The sequence below is a fragment of the Gavialis gangeticus genome, unplaced genomic scaffold (genome assembly GCF_001723915.1).
Source record: "Gavialis gangeticus isolate Ggan-Ray unplaced genomic scaffold, GavGan_comp1, whole genome shotgun sequence".
Lineage (NCBI taxonomy): Eukaryota > Metazoa > Chordata > Crocodylia > Gavialidae > Gavialis > Gavialis gangeticus.
In genome coordinates this window covers 31,001,529-31,021,335 of record NW_017729024.1, presented here as the reverse complement: position 1 = coordinate 31,021,335, position 19,807 = coordinate 31,001,529, and the positions used below count along the sequence as shown (strand labels likewise).

General features: G+C 41.0%; 1 protein-coding gene across 4 annotated transcripts in view; it reads left to right on the top strand.

The window, feature by feature from the left end:
- SEMA6A (semaphorin 6A) overlaps window positions 1-19,807 on the top strand; it is a 106,758-nt gene that overhangs the window by 28,784 nt on the left and 58,167 nt on the right. For all 4 annotated transcript variants that reach the window (XM_019516998.1, XM_019517000.1, XM_019516999.1 and 1 more), the window contains 9 exons: window positions 1,948-2,067; window positions 3,152-3,240; window positions 4,142-4,359; window positions 7,682-7,813; window positions 10,122-10,277; window positions 12,281-12,457; window positions 13,230-13,370; window positions 13,487-13,567; window positions 15,183-15,241. In XM_019516998.1, the coding sequence (XP_019372543.1) occupies window positions 1,948-2,067; window positions 3,152-3,240; window positions 4,142-4,359; window positions 7,682-7,813; window positions 10,122-10,277; window positions 12,281-12,457; window positions 13,230-13,370; window positions 13,487-13,567; window positions 15,183-15,241 (1,173 nt within the window). The remainder of the gene's footprint in view (window positions 1-1,947; window positions 2,068-3,151; window positions 3,241-4,141; window positions 4,360-7,681; window positions 7,814-10,121; window positions 10,278-12,280; window positions 12,458-13,229; window positions 13,371-13,486; window positions 13,568-15,182; window positions 15,242-19,807) is intronic.

Here is a 19,807-nt window from a genome sequence, read left to right as displayed (position 1 = left end):
GTTAAGATGTCAGGCAGAGCGATGCCAGCCAGCAGGTACACACTGTTTAGGCTGGTAGGCTTCAGACATTTTGCAATACATTGACATTCAGAATCATTCAGAATGGGGTCAAGGCACTTAGTGTGTATGGATCTCTCCTATATAGGACATGCATATTCAACTGGGGAGAAGCTGAGAGCAAGGACAATCGTTCAGATGGTTGAAGGGCTAGCTCCCCATTTTGAGTTGGTCAGCTTATATAATATGCTGTTACAAGCACTCACGGTTGCTTTTGTCATCATGGTGTGTTCTTTGTAGGAGAGGGCTCAACCGAGAGTGATTCCAAGGTAAACTGGATTTGGGCAGTGGGATAGTGGGGTCCCAGACCATGTAAAGTTGAGCTGGCAGTTGGCCTCATGGTTTTTCAGGTAGAAGGCACATATTTATTTTATCACTGGGTTGGTACATAATTGGTGTAGTATGCGGTTAGGCCAAATGGTGCCTTGGTTAGGGTTTTTTTGACATGGTCAAAGCCAGTGTTTTGGGCTGTTATGCATAGGTCATCTGCATAGATGTAACATTTTGTTTCCATATCAGTTGGCTGATTATTCATATAGATGTTATATAACAGCAGTGCAAGTATGCTTCCTTGGGGGAGGCCATTAATCTGTCACTTCCATCTGCTTTAGTTCAAATCTGGTTAGACCAAAAAAAGTCTGTTTTCATGCAGGGTTCATATCAGCTCTGTAAGATGTAGATCTTTTGTCATTTCCAGGGTTTTGAGGAGGAGTTGCTGGTGTATCGTCAGCAGCTGTTAGGTCGAAGAACACAGCTCCAATTATTTCTCCTCTTTCAAAACCATCCTCAATTTGTTGAGTTTGATTGAGCAGCTGGCTCACTGTTGTTTTTCCAGGGCAAAAGCCACCCTGTTCAGGGATTAAGTGTTTTATCCATGTATGGGGCAAGCCAGTTCAGTATCACTTGTTTGTACAATTTCAATGTGTGACATAGCAGAGAGATAGGTCTGAAGCTCTTTGGGTCAGATGGATCTTTCCATGGCTTTAGAAATGCTACTACCTGAGCATATTGCCATATCTTTAGAATTTTTCGAATGGCTGTGGATGAGTTGTATAGGCAGAGGAGCCATTCTTGACTCTGGGGTCTGAATTGCTTGATTTGTTCTTTAAGTATGTCATCCAGGCCGGCTGCTATCCCAGCCTTCAGTGCATTTAATACCAACTCCGTCATTGAGAATGGGTTTGTAAAACCCAGGTCTTTGGGGCACTTGTACCTTTCCAGTTTGAGGGTTTGTTTGGGGTTTTTTGGTGTTCTTTTTTTGGGGGGGGGTTGTGTTTGGTTTTGGGGGGTTTTCCATTGAAAAGCATCTGGTGAGCAATTTGGTTAGCAGTGACATTATGATGTTGATCTGCCTTTTACTGATGATCTTAAAGGAGGGGAGATTGACACACATTAAAGCCCAGAAAGCAAGAAATACTAATAAGCATCAATTAGTCAGCTGCTCTCTAGTACTTTATGGTTAGACAAACTTACTGAAAATTAACATTTTTAGTCTCATATCTGTTTTTGGATGGGATTTATAGATTAAAAACCTAATTTTTATCAGGCATTGTTCTGGTCATATTAGATTACATTTCGGTGTTATGATAGAGATATTCCCCATGGAGCCAGGCTGGATATTTCAGTCACAATTTATCTAATTTAGTAAAGGAAGGGACATTTCCTAGGATTACTCCTTCTCCAAAGCATCCTCTTGATATTGGTCTGTCATTTTAAAAATGAGAAACTTTTCATTCAGCTATTTTCCTACCCAGAATTTTCATTTCGGTGTTCCCAGTGAGCTGCAGATGATTTCATTTGTCCCATCTCATTTGATTGATGAGAGAAAGTAATTATATTATTTCTAACCTCCTCCTCCTCCTCTTTTCTTTTTCTATCCTCCTCCCCCAGAGGGGAAGCTATATTCTGCCACAGTGACCGACTTCCTTGCAATAGATGCAGTCATTTACCGGAGCCTTGGAGACAGCCCAACCCTGCGGACAGTCAAACATGACTCAAAATGGTTGAAAGGTAAGTAAACAAAACAAAGAAAAAGAGCTGCATCTCTGATGAGAGACTTGGATTCCTGACAGACCTCTCTGTAGTTTCGTTTCAACGATGCTTTCTGTCAGAAAGAAGAAACTAAATTACATCTTTTACCTACACTGATTTATTTACCTCCCTTTTTTCCCCTTGAGTTACTGGATGTTAAAAGAAAACTACAAGTATCACCACAGTAGAATACATTACATCCATCTTTCCTAACCCAAATCTTTCATTTTATACCTGTTACATGAAAAGCATAGGATTTTCCAGGCTGAGAGAGGGGCAGTTCTGGTGCTGTTCCTGAACCTACTCCTTTCCTAGGATTGTGTTTGGTAACAAGGCTCTATGAGTTATACACAATTTGTTCTGCAACGTTAAGATTCATCAATAAAAACAAAATTATGAGAATATTACACAAATCCTTCATGTAACAGTTCTTAGGTATTGTATAGCTGTTGTTGAATGAGGTAATCTGTGTGTTGTAAATACCCTTATTTTGACAAATGTTAGCGTTTAATTTTACAAAGTCATTATGAATGGTTAACACTTAAGGCTGATCCTGAGACAATAAGCAAAGCCCAAAGTACATTGCATAAATTTAAAAAGTGTAGAAAAAGAAAGATATTGAAGGAAAAGATCTTTAGCCCCTGTGTGAACATTGATATCATGTATCCATGTAGCTCCCCTGCTCCTGTTGCAGGTAAGTACAAGGAATGACAGTGTATGAGATTTGCTGTTCCCTTCTCCCACAGGGGAGTTTGGACCATGCTATATTGGTGAGGGTCACTCTCTTCACCTTTTCATATTCCGCGGCAAAGGAGTCCTTACAGTAGTAGGTAAGCAGGCACATCATGACCTTTCATAGATTCTCTAGAGATTTGCCCAAAGCCGTTCCATGCACCCAACGTTCCTTGTTCTTTTATTAAAAGTGAGGAAAACTGAGCCCCAAAGCAAAGTCTTTCTATTGGGATATGCAGTTTTACATGTATTTTTGTTCCTATCTGCTTCTTGATGTGTTTCATTTGTATGGGGGCACCACAGCTATTCAAAATGTCTTGTCTGCTTACAGAACCCTACTTTGTCCAGGCAGTGGATTATGGTGACTATATCTACTTCTTCTTTCGTGAAATAGCAGTGGAATACAACAGTATGGGTAAGGTAAGAGGAAAACATTGCCCTCAGTGCCTCTGTTACATTCAGAAAAACTGTTCTTGGACCAGTTCTGGTAGGAATGACCTTGAAATGAAAGCCATAAATCATGATGACAAGGTCGTCATTTTGAGAAGATTCCTGCTGTTCAAATCCAAAGGTTGGTTGGAGTGAAACATTTCATTGCACTGTCTTGAAGCACATGATAGTTTGCAATTGTCACAATATGCATTGGAATCTCCTCTTTCTTTAATTTAACCCTGCAAAGGGAATGGCAAATATATTTAATTCCATCTATCAGGTAATAGCTAAAAAACCTGCCTTCAAAGCAAGAGGCAGCTGTCTTTAGGAGATCTGAATCAGTGGCGCGGAGTACGCAGGAACAAGAATTTTATTCTTTGCCACATTGTAAAGAACAGTCAAACATTTACTACATTTTTTTATATTTCCACAATAGCTTTCTGACTAAGCAGACAAAAAAGCTGACCCAGGTCACAAAGGTGGAGGGCATGAATAAAAACCCGGCGAGGTCTGCATAGTTTTAAGTGCTGAAGATACAATACTCTGAGCAGGCAGCGTGGGTTGAAGGGATTGTGAATATAAAATGTCCTTTTGTTTGGGGAAATACAAAGCTAAGCAGTCTGTATGGAAATGAGTTTATATGGGCTGAGTGTAGATCTCCTGAAGGATTTATGACTGTGTATTAAATGCCACAGCCTTATCTTTTATAGCACGCTGTTCCCAAGCTGAATTTTCCTCTGTTTGTTATTTGTAACAGATTATAGAAACACGGGATTAAATTAAGCATCTCACTACATCATTTCCATTTTTTTTAACGGCAGAACTCCAATAAAATCTTTCTGATCAAACAAATACTCCATTATCTCTGCTTTTTCCCCATTCACTGCAGGTAGTTTTCCCAAGAGTGGCTCAAGTTTGCAAGAATGATATGGGAGGATCTCAGAGAGTGCTGGAAAAACAGTGGACTTCCTTTCTCAAGGCCCGCCTGAACTGCTCAGTTCCTGGCGATTCACACTTCTACTTTAATATACTGCAGGCAGTTACAGCTGTTATCCATTTCAATGGCCGGGATGTTGTTTTAGCAACCTTCTCCACTCCGTATAACAGGTATCCAGAGGAGTAGCCTTTCTTTTTGTGTTCATGTCACACTTTTTCATTCTAATGTCTATTTGTACTGTAAACTACAAGAAGCAGTTACCAGAATTTAAATATTGTTTCCTTGTGCATAAATGGGTACTCAGTCATCCTCTTTAATATACACTGGTATTATTTATTACATTATATGGCTATAATTTTAAACAAGGTACCATGTGGGCACATACTTTGAATTCATTCTCTCTTTATGTTAGAGCAATTTTGTGTAAGGAACAAGAGGCTTTACAGTTTCAGCTTATAGTTTTCCCATTAGAGGAGTATGTTCTTCCCCGCTGGTTGCCCATAGAAGAAGCAGTAAGTGCTAGTCCTTTTACTCAAGGATCTTCCAAGAGCTATACTGAAATCTCTCACCTCCACCCTCCAACAGACTCCATCTATTCTTACTGGCCTTTGCATTTTTTTCTGGAAGAGCCATGCTCTCGAGGGCTCCACCTGGATAGCTGCTTGCCTCCAGAAAGCCCCCAGGAACTCCACAGATCGCCAGGGAAAGCAATGGAAGTTAATAGAGCCTCATCATGCTGTATTAATTTTTGCTGACCACACCCACTATTTTATAGAGGAGTATTTGTTAAAAACTTCAGATCTGCTATACTCTCCTTTCTGTCCCTTCTAAGTCCATGAAACTCCACTCCATGACATTTGTGTAAGACAGTTCTGTGGTTTGGGAGGAAAGCCAGGGCATTCTGGGTAAAAGGAATCTAATACAAAAGAGCCCTCATCTTTTTGGGGGCACTGTTGCAATGCAAGCCATTAATATTAATAATGGAACCCATTGTTCTAACACCTGCATTTTATAGAAAGCCTTATAGAGCGATCTACAATATCACCTCATCTGTTAAGAATTTGTTACTAGCATATATTATTACATGCTTCTCAGTAAGTTATTAAAACATGTACCTGCATCTAATTACTGAGGTTTCCAGGAAAAGTTTTTTTAAAATGTTCTAATTAAATAAAAGTTGTTGCTGGGCCACAGAGGGTCTGCTTCTTCTCTATTCTTATGTCAAGGAACACTTGAACTAAAATGTGAACTTCATTGCTGAAATTCATCTGTTCTTGCCATACATTTGCCCCTTAAAGTCAAAGGGTGAACTTCAGTGAGGACATTGGAAAAAACTCTCACTGGTTTCCAACAAGAGTAAGCACGGGGCTATGGTATATAATTACTGCTTTTGACAGCAAAATTAGAGTAGCTGCTATGGTATGTTTGTGCCACAAATGGAGTATATGACTTCAGTTGAAAACTAAACAGCAGAAATAGATTAACACACATCTCCCTAATACAAGAAAAATAAACAAAACCTACAGGAGATTACCAGAAAGGAAGAAATATGTCATCAGAATTGGTTTTTTGTATTTCATCATTAGTAACCTTTATTAATGTAGCTACAAATGTTCCCTTCATACAAAAAGCAAAAGTATTGTTCCTCCTGGCCTTTCTGAAGAGACTGGGGACTGGGAGGAAGGAGGAAGATGCATTGTCCTGAGAACACCTCAGTAACAGATCTGTGCAGGCAGTGGATGAAATTAATGCACTGACAAAAGACTTAGAAACATGGCTTTGTTTATGAAAACAAAAGTTCTTATTTAGCTTGTTGGAATTGAACCCCCATTCCCACCCCAGAAGTGAGTCATGGGTAATAGGTGCTGGGTTATGGCATTTATAGGATGTGGACTGAAGTTTTTTGACTGGGTCAGTTTCCTCTATATGAATCCACATACTGGGATCCTGAGCAGCCACACCTTTGGAGAGGGGTATGGGTGTGCCACACATACCTTTTCCTCAGTGCATAGGGAACTGGGGCATCCAGCTCTCCAGTACTTTTCCTGTGTATGTGAAGCTTCCAGCTTTTAAGTTGCACTTGGCCCTCCTTAGGTGCTTGAACTGGAAAGAGCTGGGCTCTTCCCACTGCAGATGGATTTCAGTGAAAGCTGAAGGTGCCCAGCACCAGCAGGAGTTCCTTAGTATCTTCCAAACTTGTGCCCTATGTGCTCAAGGTCTCTCTTGGCTCCAAGGGCTAAATTTAACCCTGGCAAATTTGTACCGGAATAAATTTGGTCCTCCCTCTTTAAAACTCATTGGACACACTGTGCCTTTCAAAATGGGTCTCCTTTCTTGAGACAAACCAGCCTTTGGAGATCCAAACATCTGCCTTTGTTTTAAACTGGGCTAAAGTTATTCCACATTTCTTGCTTCATCTGGATGTTGCATCTTAAAATTAAAATCACAAACATTCATTAATAATTACAAAATTATGTTCATATCAATATATGCTCCTTCTAAGACCCATCACATTCCTTCTCCTACTATTGTTTCCTCATTTCAAAGACCAGGACCAATGTCTGTGGGGGGTGGGGAGGGGAGGGGAGGGCTGGGGAAAGGGGGTTGATGCATAATAGTCCACTAGCTAAAAGCATGATTAAAAGTCTTGGCCAGCTGGTGCTCACTGTTTATCTTATCAAAATCAAGTAGCTAAAGTCAGACATGAACACAGTAGTTCATGTGTAAACAATAAAGGTAGTTAAATGAATAATTCATGCCTTGAAGCCATTGACCAAGGGAAACCTCGAAGCCTTTCCAAAAGTGTTTATGTAAGGATGTAATTATTTTTAGATATTGCTGCTATCTGGTTACATGTAAAGTTCACCTTTAATTTTTTTAGTGGCTCAAAGAAAAAATTGTTTCTACAAACTCATTGCAACTGATTGAGTTAAACAAGTTCCTGTGTAGGGGAACTTGGTTAGAACTGTAAAGGAAAAACTGATGGAAATCAGAACATTGAAAGGATAGTATAATAATATTCAGCTTTCAGACTTAATAAGCTGCTTCAGCATACAGATGGATCAGCTCCAACTTCTGAATTATCTCTAGACTATATTTTAGAGACCCAGCAAGAATTGTGGGGAGTAATACTGAGACTGCGCTGTAACTTACAAGAACTTGAATTTCCAAATAATTGGACAGAATATGACTCTTCTTGCATCACTAAAGGCAGGCAGAGTTTCCCAGAGTCTTTCCTCTCATTACATTTTTTGCAATTAGTTCTTTCTTCAGAGGCTTTTGGAAACAAATGGTACTGACAGGAATTGACTGCCAATTGGTACATTTAAATTGTTTGCACGGGGCGGCCTTTTACTGTCAATACCCAGAGGTTAGAAAGGTCAGGTTTGAGTAGCCTGTGACAGGAAGACTTCTGTACAGCTTGGTTTTCAGTCAAAATTTTATGCATAACTGGTGAATGAGTAACAATTTCTGGGAAATGTCACTTTACAGCATCCCTGGCTCTGCTGTCTGTGCCTATGACATGCTTGACATTGCCACTGTATTTACGGGGAGATTCAAAGAACAGAAGTCTCCAGATTCTACTTGGACACCAGTTCCTGATGAACGAGTGCCCAAACCCAGGTATGTTTTTATAGGCTATGTTGTGCCCACAACAAAGAGCCTTTGAGAGCTTGAATAGTGATGTGAATAAAGATGTATTAGAAAATATATGTTTTAACAGTAAAAGAGAATGAATATGGCTCTTATCTAAGAGATTCTGGTGCAAAACAGGAGCATGCCATTAAAATGCTATTGGAATAAGGCCAGGATTAGTTAGGATCTGATCCATCATGTCAAAATCAGGGGTGGTGTAAGATAGACATTCATTTTAAGTTAAATCTGGAAGCCAATGTATCTGGCAGTAGAGCTTGTGGCTGGTTGCCTTGCTGGGGTAGCATAACAAATATAACCAATGTGCCAAGAAGGAAGAAATAAGTAGAGAAAGAAAATCAGCTTAATTGAGGGAGTAATATAGAAATGGGTAACTGATTTATCTCATATTCCTGGTAATTGCAGTGAACTCCAGTTCAGCGTGGTCACTGCACTCACTTTGTGCAATCAACAAGTATTCATTCAGTGTATGTTATGAAATTTTGTCACTGGCACCCTTTTTTGAGTCATTTACATTCAGCTCTAGTTCTGCTCTGAAATACACTGCTATAAAAGTAAAGTAACCCTATTGGTGTCACTATAGTTACACCAAATTAAAAAGAACTTGACCTCAAATTCATAACTTACATCACTGTTGATGTTATTAAATGACTGTTTCATTTGGTCCAAAGGCTTCCCTAGGAGTTATATTTAATCAGACCAAAACTGAATTTGGTTTATTAGGTTTCAGACAGAGTCACTGAACTTAGCATTTCCAGGTCTTACATCTGAGGTTATCAGTCTACAACTTTACTTTACAAGAACTTCAAAGTAACTTCAGACATCTGTAAACATTACACCTGTTCTCCTTCTGGATGCTCATCACAATAGAATCTCAGTACCTATATTTCCCCTCCCCTACTTCCATCAGTGTAGTTAGCAGTCATGTTAATAACTATTTTTACTAGTAGAACATAGCATGGTAAGTTAGCACTTAGCATGGTAAGTTGTTTTAGTGGTAGAAGGCAGCACAAGAACTCTGAAGTCATTTAAGCAACCATTTATGTAAAGAAGATTGCTGGAATTGAATTTTACAGGGGACCACCTGTACCTTAGATAAAGTAGAACATGGCTAACATATAGGCTGGGAGTTTACATTTAGGAAACATATCTGAGGCAATAACAGCTAACATGACCTAAACTAGTGGATAAATTGGCAGGAAGACTTCATACAACATTCGGTCTATAGTGCTCATTTTTAAAAGTGATAGTTACTTGCAACTCACGCTGAAGTTTGTGTGAACTGGTGGCACTTAGGCATATCAGAAAGGGAGGTCACTTTTTTGGGATGCCTAACTATGAATGTAGGTTCCTAGCTTTAGTAATCACATTTGAAAATTTGCCTCTATCTGAAGAATAAATGTTATCTAGGTCCAACATCTTATTTTGTGTAAACTGAATTAACAACATTTACTTCAGTGGACCTAGCCTAGATACGTCCCTATTCAAGTTCATTACTGCATGAGCGGACCTGCAGGCTGTCATTGTCCAATCTCACTACAACTCAAAGGCTGAAAAACTATAATGGTAGAAAGAAGGAGAGGCTGACCAATTTTTGTACAAAATAACGAACACAACTGTTGCTAGTACTCTATGACCTTCCTGTCTTAGCTGGGGTATGCAATTGCTTTAAAAGCTAGGGGTAGTTTTTAGGAATAAAATGAGCAATTAAGTTATCTGACTACAATAAAAGTACATCCCATTAAAAGAACTCTATAAGATTTGCTCATGCCTACAGTATTGGGGTTCCCATACTTGTGAGAAACAAACAAATCACAGTAAGTATAGTGTTTACGCTGCCTCTAACTTGGTCACACCCTTGCCACTCAGTAGACAGCAGTTTGAACAGTTTTATTTCACAGTTGTTTTTAAAAAAGGAACTTCTCCCTTGTAAATCAAACAAAGTGCACTTATTATAGGAAAAACAATGTGGCTGTGGGCAAGTTAACACCTGAGTGTGTTGGCAGTGAGCAGTGTCTTGCAAAATAAATCTATATATTTATTAGGCTCCATCTGGACAGAAATACTGTGAACAGTTCTTTTTCAAACAGAGATCTGAACTTCCCAAAAGCACTAAGCAGGCAAAGGGAAGTCGAATGAAGTTTCATTCTTAGTAATGGTTTGCTTCCTTGTGGTCTTTGGCACAGTCTCACCTATTTCCAGATGCTTAGAAAATCAGTGCACTTAGCAGATTTGTACTAAGACAGTAAATCAGAACTTTTCCCCTTGTTTTATGTAGGCCAGGTTGCTGTGCTGGGTCTGCATCATTAGAAAAGTATGTAAGCTCAAATGAGTTCCCAGATGATACTCTAAACTTTATCAAAACACACCCTCTCATGGATGAGGCTGTACCTTCAATTGTCAATAGACCCTGGTTCCTGAGGACAATGGTCAGGTAAGTACATTCCAAATGGACTTCTATCACTTTCTTCATGTGCTGTTGGGTCGTGTTACTACCAGTCCTAAGATGCTATGAAATTCTGTAAACATTTCTGTTGTGCTGAACGTGAATCCAGTTATGAATAATGACAGTGCTGAGTAGCACAAAACTCCCAAAGCAACTTTCAAGATTAGAAAAGAGTTCAGTCCTTTCCAGCCATCCTGTGCTGAATCCTGATCTCAGAGGAAATGCAGAGCAAGGAACATTGACCTGCATGTTTGCTTACGGATTAGCTCTGTAAAAAGTTTTGGGTAAAGCTCAACAGATAGGCAGGGGATACGTCCACAGGATATAAAGATATCTGTCAGGATATGTCCCCAGGATATGAAGATGTCTGTCAGGATATGTACTGGTGTGTTCCAATGTTTACACAAGTGTACAAACAGAAATAATCACATAATCCCTATCCGTGCTGACAATGAGGAAAGAAATAATAATAAAGAGATTTGCACAAACTCTCATTAATCAACAGCCCTCAGAAATGCGTTGCCCTCACATTCTGGGAAACACATTTCAATTCTGTTTTATATTGGTTATTATACTGTGTCTATTACTGTAATTCCTGTCCATACCGCAGTAGGTTATTATACCATCTGACTAACTTTTGCAGCATGTAGTTTATTCCTTCCCTGATCCCTCTCTACAAGGGCAGAATTGTATCCGTAAGGTAGTGTTTAGTTTTGGTAGAGTTATGTAAATGCTGCTATGTGTTTATGTTAAAGTAGTCAGGTTAAAGGAATGTTCTTTGAGTAGAGGTTGATGAGGTTTGTGCTTCTCTTTAGTTCTTATTTATCTCATGGCCAGGAACAGTACCGGTTAAGCTTTGTCACCCACATAGCCAAGATTCATCCTTATTATTGAAAGGCCTATGATGCCAGAGAAGCAAAACTGTCAACCAGTATTCTCCTCTTGCAGCTGTAAGACCATGTGCCTAGGCTATAGACCGCACTGAAAATAAAGATAGAGTCCTGACATCTGATTCAATGTTCTACAGCAGGCCATGGAAGAAAGAGTGGAGGACAGATGTGATGAGGTAGCAGTAGTCTATGATGCTGAGGAGATACATTACAGTGTTCTGTATTAATTCATTAATCATGTATAACCAGAGCTATTGCAGTCCCCTAGATTCCTGGAGATGGTAGAAAGTGTTACTTGTAGATGTAGTTATGTGACAGATTAGCATCAGAGAGGAATCCAGAAGCATTCCTAAACTGCAGATTGAATTGAATGATTTTGTCTATATATTTGACCAAAGAATTGATTGTGTCATGCAGCAAACTCCTCAGAATGCATTTCCTTGCTTGGGAGTATCATATTTGCCTTGCTCAATTTCAGCTTCAAACAGCTGTTCTTCATCATGAGCTGATCTCATCCAACATCTGGGCTATGTTGGTGGTAGTTATATGGTTATACACAGGGAAGTATAAGCAGAGCTTAGTTAGCTTATTTAGCATTTAGTGTCTCAGTATTGCACTGGCATAGCTTTTACTATCAAAAGTATGAATATAGACAGTCCAGCACCCGTGACTGCTTTTATGTGACAGAACATGACATTTAAAAAATTCTATGTACTTAGTTTCTTTTCCTGATCCTAGAAGTCATCAGACCAGAACTTCGTTTCAGCTTAGAAGGGTAATAAGTAAATGGTTTCAGAGAATTATTCACCTGTTCAGCATGCTGTTTGAGGTTTGCTGTTGCAAACACTTTTGCTAGCCATGTCACGCATACACACAAACATGTACATGCACACGCCCACACCCACACAAAGAGTTTAGAGCCCAACTAATACACTCTTTGAGAACCTATAGAGTTAGTTCTGCTAGGGAAAATGTTCATGTACATATATATTTACTATAAAATTACAAGCAGGCTACCAAATAATTATCTGAAGTGGAAAAAGTGATAAAATAAATGACACTGCAACTCAAGTGATGATAAATGCTATGTTGTTATTTTAGATATCGTCTGACCAAAATTGCAGTAGACACTGCCGCTGGACCATATCAGAATTACACTGTGGTTTTCTTGGGATCAGAGAAGGGAATCATCTTGAAGTTCTTGGCCCGGACAGGAAACAGCGGTTTCCTAAATGATAGCCTTTTCCTGGAGGAGATGAACGTTTATAATCCTGAAAAGTGTGTATCTGGCTCTTTGTGAATACCTACAGGGTGGCATTGACACTTCTGATATCCCAGGGTACACTCTGTCCTGTGGAAAGGAAATGGCCCCAGAAGCCAGTGTTTTGGAGTCATTTTCATTTTGTCTTTTGTGTTTATTCTCAGATCTCTAAATTATATTTTATTTTAGTTACAGCATACTGAGAAAAATTGTCCATCCCAGTTAGTCCTAAGCACCCTTGACAAATAATTAAAAATGCAGTTTAATCAAAACAAACAGTCAAAGCTCAGCAGCAACCTCCCCACAAAACGTACCCTTTCCTAATACCTCCAAACACTGATCTTGTGGCAACCAGAGACCCACAACCCAAACCTCGGCCATCCTCAGTGCAATCAACTTCAGTAAATTCAAGCTACTTTAGATGAGGAGAGGAGTGTTTTTAAGACTTGACGAGCCATCATGAAGTATGTCATGCCAGCAGCTTCCTATTTCTACTGTGGTGGCTATAATGCAAAAAGCTATATCTGCAACATCTAATATAGCTTGTAGAATTATCTGACCTACCAGCTGCCCCTCTGATGTTAGGGAAAGGAGGCAATACACATGATGCTTGTGTAATACTTCTCTGTAAATCCTTGTAACAGTGATTTCAGTGGATGATGGATATTCTTTTCCCCTGGCCTAATAAATTTTTCTCTCCTGAATTTACTAGGATTAAGGATTCATTATGCTATTAACAAGTTTCCCCAAGGAATCCATTTATAACATTACCCTACTTCATCAAATCAGGTGCAGTTATGATGGAGTGGAAGACAAGAGGATTATGGGTATGCAGCTTGACAAACAAAGCAGTGCCCTGTATGTAGCATTCTCTACCTGTGTGATAAAGGTTCCCCTGGGACGATGTGAGCGTCATGGAAAGTGCAAAAAGTACGTGTTTCATTGGAGTATTTTCCTGCTGTTTAAAATGTGTTTGCAAAGCATACAGGCTATTAGAAATCTTTAAAAGGAGTACCATAACTACTTCATGTTCTTTTTTTTTAAAGGGCCTGCATAGCCTCCAGAGACCCATACTGTGGCTGGGTGAAAGAAAGCGGGACATGTACACATCTGTTATTTAGTGCTAAGTAAGTAGACATTGGCACTGGTAGACTGAGTAAAAATTATTGACCTTAGCACTGATGGCAATCAGCTCTAGGTTTGGACAGAACTACTTGAAAAATCCAACAGGCAACACTGAGCTCTTGGAAAAAAGAATGTGCAAAATGTATGTTTTCACCTCATTTGTGTTCTCTGGATTTCCTCTATATTGGTTGATGCAAATTCTCAGCTGATTAGTTACCCTGAAGAAAAAAACAAAAGAAGAAAGAAACACAATAAGTCTCACATATTGCTCAAAGAGAAGGAACAGGATGAGCAAGTCTGGACCAGCACACACTGGTGCCATCACAGCTGATTAAAGAAGCAATAGAATCCAAATTAGATTACTGAAGCAGTTTGTCCACTGAAAACAAAACCAGTCCTTCTAATTTACTGTGCATTACCAAGAGGAATCACAGAGCACTAGCAAGGGCTGTGAGTAAACTAGGAAGTGATGGGTCTCATTGCTTAACAGTGAAATTTCATTGTTTCATAAGAGCCTCTTAAGGCTCTGAAAGCTTGTTTAAATACATTTGTAAGTGCCTCCCTGCAGACAACAGACCCACCTCAGAGGTCTCTTTTCTTGGCTGGGTCTGACCACCACAAGCTCACCCACTTTAAGTTTTGGCTGTACTACATCAAGATATTGATGATACAAGTGTAGCATTAGCATCAGATGGCCTCTGTATTCCTTTAGGCAGTCTGTCTTAACACTGCTTCTTTACAGGTCTTCAATAAATGCAAAATGGGTGAGTTATCATCCCTCTACCTAAACCAGACATTTAATCCTTTCTTTTAATTTGGAGGGGTTTTTTAAAGATCTGCTGTAGGATCTTAGTTAACTATAATGCTCCATTGTGTTGTATTCATTATAGCAACACAGATTGTGCCTCAGAGCGGTCGTTAGATAGAACAACGTTGAAGAGCAGAGTGTTGTCATCTATCAGCATTTCTGTAGCGTAGACCAGCGTTTTAAAGGCATTTAAGTTTTTTTTCCCACTTGGCATTGCAAGGCCAGGTTAGACTTAAGTGCAAAAGTCCATTATGTAATCTAGGTTGTTAATTTTATTGGGAGTTAGGTGCTGAAATGTTTTCCACCCTGAAATGCTCAGCACAATAATATTTACTTAATGCTTTTTAAGAATCTGGTCTATGGCACCTCAGCTCAGCACCTACACATTGTTTCATCAGCCTTTTCTTGTCAAAATGGCACTGTACCTTCTACTTTGTACAAGCAAGTAAGGATAGAATCATAATTGCTTTCTGATGCCTTCATTGTTTGCTTAAGGGTTATCACTCAATTCACTGAATTTCTTCATTTTTTTCATGAAGATATATATCTGTCTGTTTCATTGGACTATAGAGATGTAGTAGATTTTCCACCAAAAAAGGTGAAGTGTCTTCTGCAGCCAAAGAACCATTCAGAGGTGAAAATTACCCCAAATGGCCCATGTTTGTGTTTTTCAAGCGTTGTGTTGCTTTCCAAAAGAAGCGATCAGTTTTGTTGTTTATCTGTATTTCAATTTTAAATGTACTGATTTCTCTCTGGTGGTGCCTGTGAGTGTTGTTATTCACATCATTATGTTTCTTTCTGGTATTTAGACTGGCATTTGAACAGGACATAGAGCATGGCAATACAGATGGCCTGGGTGACTGCCAAAGTAAGCAAAGCTTTTACCCTGTGTTTATCTTGTGTCAGAGAATCTTTCTGAATGCCCAGAATCCCCATTACCTGCTCAGAGTTCTGTTGGTAGCAATGAAACCTGTAACAATAACAGCAATAATGCTTTAAGTAATACAGCTAAGAAAAGTATTTGTGTATATGTGTCTAAAAAAAACACTAGACAGTTTGTTTATAGATGGTGGCACTTGTTTCAAAGGCAGTTATATTGCAGGACACCTCAAGTTTTGAAGGATTTTAATTATAGCAGTAATAATCAAATGTCACTACAGCCTTTATCAATCCATGGGTGGATTAGTTTGTTTCTGTACATAATCTTGAACACACAGGCTTAATACAGCAGTGCAAACTACACTTTGTTGCTTTACAAATCTTGGGCATAGAGGACAGGAAAGAGCTGCCATCAAACCTAATTACTCTGACGTGGTGTCTCAGCCCTCAGGAGTAAGAAAAGCTATGTGCAAAAGGAGAGCATTGAGGACAGTAAAGACGGCCTCCCCTTAGTGTCTGGCTTTGGTGGTCCTGTAAGAGTGCAGTGAAGCAGTGAGGGATTGGTGACTTCTTGAGAATCTAACTAAAGCTTCTTTATGCTTAGACCTCAACTAAAGCTTGTGGATAACAGGCCTGATCCTTCATGCTTTGTGTACCATCCAAAATTCCTAGGGTGAAATAATAACTCCAGTGAAGTCAGTCGGAGTTTTGTTTTTGACTTCAGTGGAGGAGCCAGGATTCTTTCTGAGGAAATGTATTGTGCGGTGTAGGACAACGTGGGCAGTAAGCATGGAATGCAGACTAGTCCCCTAGGCCAAATTCTAACACCCTCGCTCACCTTGAGCGGGTATTCACGTTCACGTCCATGGCATCAGATGACCTCTTCTTAAACTGCATGGTTTGTAACATGAGAACAAGACTATCAGAATGTGGCCTTGAGATGATATAATGAGCACCATTAATGATCACATCCTGCTTCATGCTTTGTCGTGATTCTTTAAAATATATCTGTGCTAATCTCATAAGGAGTATTTAAGAGACCTTATGCCAAAAATCCCTGCAATATCACACCTGTGCCCTGGCTCAATACAAAAGGATCACATCAAAATTTGCTCAGAAATGCAAAGGATAAGCCAAGGTACATTTGACATACTTGAACCCTGAGTACCCCAAAACTTGGTGATTGGGGATCACTGCTGGGAGGTGAGAGATGTGACTTCAAATCCCATCATGCAGTGAACAGATTTGAGTTTAAAGCTTTTCTATCCTTACTAGTGTTCTAACTACTAAACTATTGGATAATAGTTGCATTTGCTGTAGCACATAAGCTGTAAGGCATAATTGCCATAAAATGTCTGTCTACTCAGTCCTGTAGGCAGGTTTTGAAGGGATATTTAGTTTGCAAATCACAGTAGGGCTGTGTGAGAGAGATGTGCTGGCCAACACTGTGAAGACTGGAGTGCTCCCAGCATTCCTAAAGAACTTTATCATTAGGCGGAAGCTCAGCAGGGGTTTCGGTTTGGACTTAGAAATTGAAAGAGATAGCGAGGCACTTACAGTGTTTTGTTGGGCTACCCCAGTACTTATAGGGCAGCTATACACATGCCCAATGCCTATCCCAGCATGTTCTAATTAGCATGCGCCAGCAGCCTTGGCATCATGTGTATTCAGTGTCCCCACACTTCAAAATGGTGGGGGGGGGGGCGCTTTAACTAAAGGTTGTCAAACAAGCTTTAGTTAAACCACCCCTACTGCCATTTTGAAGCACAGGACACTGAATCCACAAGGCGCTGTGGGCACTTTAATGAAAGCCCCCTCTACTTCCCCCAACTCTAGAGCACGTGTAACAGCGTCCATAGTTCCCAGGGAGTACAGCACATGTTCTATTCCTTGAAATCGCGTGGACTGATAGAAGACTTCAGAAATACCTAAGGCTATGCAAGACCCCTGTGTTGATTCAGTTCAAAATCTGGGCATTATTTTAAACCCTGTACAGTCCAATTCTTCACTGTCGATTTGCTCCTGCTGCCTGCAGACACAATAAAATTGCTGAAGCTGAGGAGTTAATATGCACTGAGCCCACACTTACGGAAAATAGAGGAGTAGAGCAAATTGACTTAAGGCCAAAGTAGGGCCAGCTCCTGCATAGGCACACTGCTGGAGAGAATGCCAGGATCCTCCCCCTATCGTGTACAGCCAAGTTCAAGGGCCATTTCTTATTGCAGTCCCTGTACTTGGGAGAACTCAAGGACTTTATCCTCTGGCTGCTCCATTTTACTCCCATATCAATCTTTCCCTGGACTAGGAAAACTAAAGGCAGCAAGCAATGCTATTCTTGAGTGCAGTCTCCCTGCAGTGAATATTTCTCACTGTCCCTTCACAGCTTCCCACAGGGTAGAATGGTTCGTATCTCTGACCCAGTACCTAAACTATGTAATTTTGCCCTTAGTCCTGCTGTTTTTGAAGTTTTGGGACTTTTTATTAATTGCAGTTAATGGCAGTTAATTAATTGCAATTGCAGTAAGACTTGACATTTATAAAGAGTTTAATATTTGAGGCAGAGGACTCTACTGGATACCCACATGTCATGCATATATGGGTCCCAACAGTGATTTGATTGCAAATTTGTTCCTAGCTACTTTGTCAGATACTTCCAAAATCAGTTTGAACCATGTAAAACTATGGATCGGAATGTCTCCAAGCCACATTCCTTATGCAAATACCTGTTGATATGTCAGGTGTCAGACAATGAGCAGTTTCACAGTTTAAATGCAAGAGTTATGCTGAGACTTTAACTGTTTAACTGTTTCATAACTATTAATCCATGAGACAATTGCCCTCTCCCTGGCCCTCCCAAACAACGACTTCAGCCATGAAGATTACAGGGAATTGGCCAATTAATAGTGTCTGCATGGAATAGCAATGAAGTATATTTGATACCAGTTATTGAGAAAAGTAAATGACTCAGAATCAAGTTGAGAACATTGGACAGAATTCACTCCTGTGTGCAAAGTGACAGCACAACAGCAATAACACCTCTTAAATCCCACTTAGTCACGGAGTAATGGTTGTGTCACTGCACAGGGATAGATTTCGCTCAGTGTTAACCAATGTTAACCTACATGATTTTATTATCATGTAGGCGTGTCTACACATGGGCATTTAATGTGCCTTAAAATGGTGATTTTAGGCTAATCACACCTAACTTTAAGACCTGCATAAAGCAAGTATCAAATTTAGGAACGATTAGTTAAAGTGCATAAATGCACATGTAGATACATTAATGCACATTAACACAAGAACTTTAGTGCTGGGTTTGCCTCATTTTGTGCCTTTGGGCACACAGCACAGGGAGCCTGAAGGAGCCAATGCAGTCTGCGGGAGCCCACTAGGCCCCATGTGCCCCCGCTGGTCAGGACCCAGGCAGCCTCTGCCTGTCCTGTCCTCTAGCTGGAGCTGCTCCTTCACCACAGATGAGTGTTGCCAAGGGCTGCAGCCTGCTGCATCCATTGCCCAGCCCTGAGACTCCCCCCCAGGGCTCCTGGCCCTGCTCTCTATGGTAGCACAGTCAGCACCTGCTCCCTGCTGCTCCTCACTCTCAGCTCTGTCTCTTTGCAGACACTGTGGTGAAGTGCCTCTGCCATACAGCTTGTGGTCTTTGCCCATGCCCCTGTCCTGGGTGCTACTGGCAGCCTTCCAGGGCCGACATCACAGGGACAGCTGTGCAAGGGCCCAGAGTGTGGGAAGCATGTCCAGCATGTCATCCCCATTGAGCCCTGGCTCCACCCACACACCCAAGCCCATCCTAAGTGCCCAGGCCCTGAACTGAAACCTGGAGGAGATTCACAATCTTGTGGTGCTCTGGGGTAGGGCTGATGTCCGGAGGCAGTTCGTGTGGGGTGGGCATTTAAATGCCCACATTTATGAGGCCATACCTGGCAGGATGCATGCGTGAGGCTACTCCCAGATGGTGCAGTAATGCCACATGAAAGCAAAGTTCTTGTGAGCACAGTGGGTGGCCATGACCAACTTCAATCATCAGTGCAGTCATGCCCAAAAGACTGTGCCCAAAAAACCATGTCCTTTAGGCAAGAGCTGACCCAAATTTTGGCACCCCAGGAGACAGGTTGCACCCCTATGAGTATCACCAGCAGGGGCAGCCTGCCTTTGCCCTCACCCCACCCTGACACCTCCAGTGGTGTCACCAGAGGAGGGGACCTCAGGCCTTCAGCATCCTGTCCCACCCACATCCCCAGCTGTTGCATCCACCAGCAGCTCAGGGAGCCCTGCCTAATGACTGCCTGCCCTTGGCCCAGCCCCACACCCTGCCATGAGGAGTGGCTGGCCATGCTGCTGCCAGCTCCTCCCAGGGGCAGGTGGGTGTGGAGGTGCCCTGGCCAGGTGCCGACCTGCCACACACAGCAGGCAATGGACAACTGACACAGCTGGATGCCGTTGCTGAGGGGGAGACCTGTGCCAATCCACCTGCCTCACCAGCCCCGGACACGTGGTAAGTCCTGCACTCAGAAAGTGCCCTCCCGGTCCCCAGTTCTAT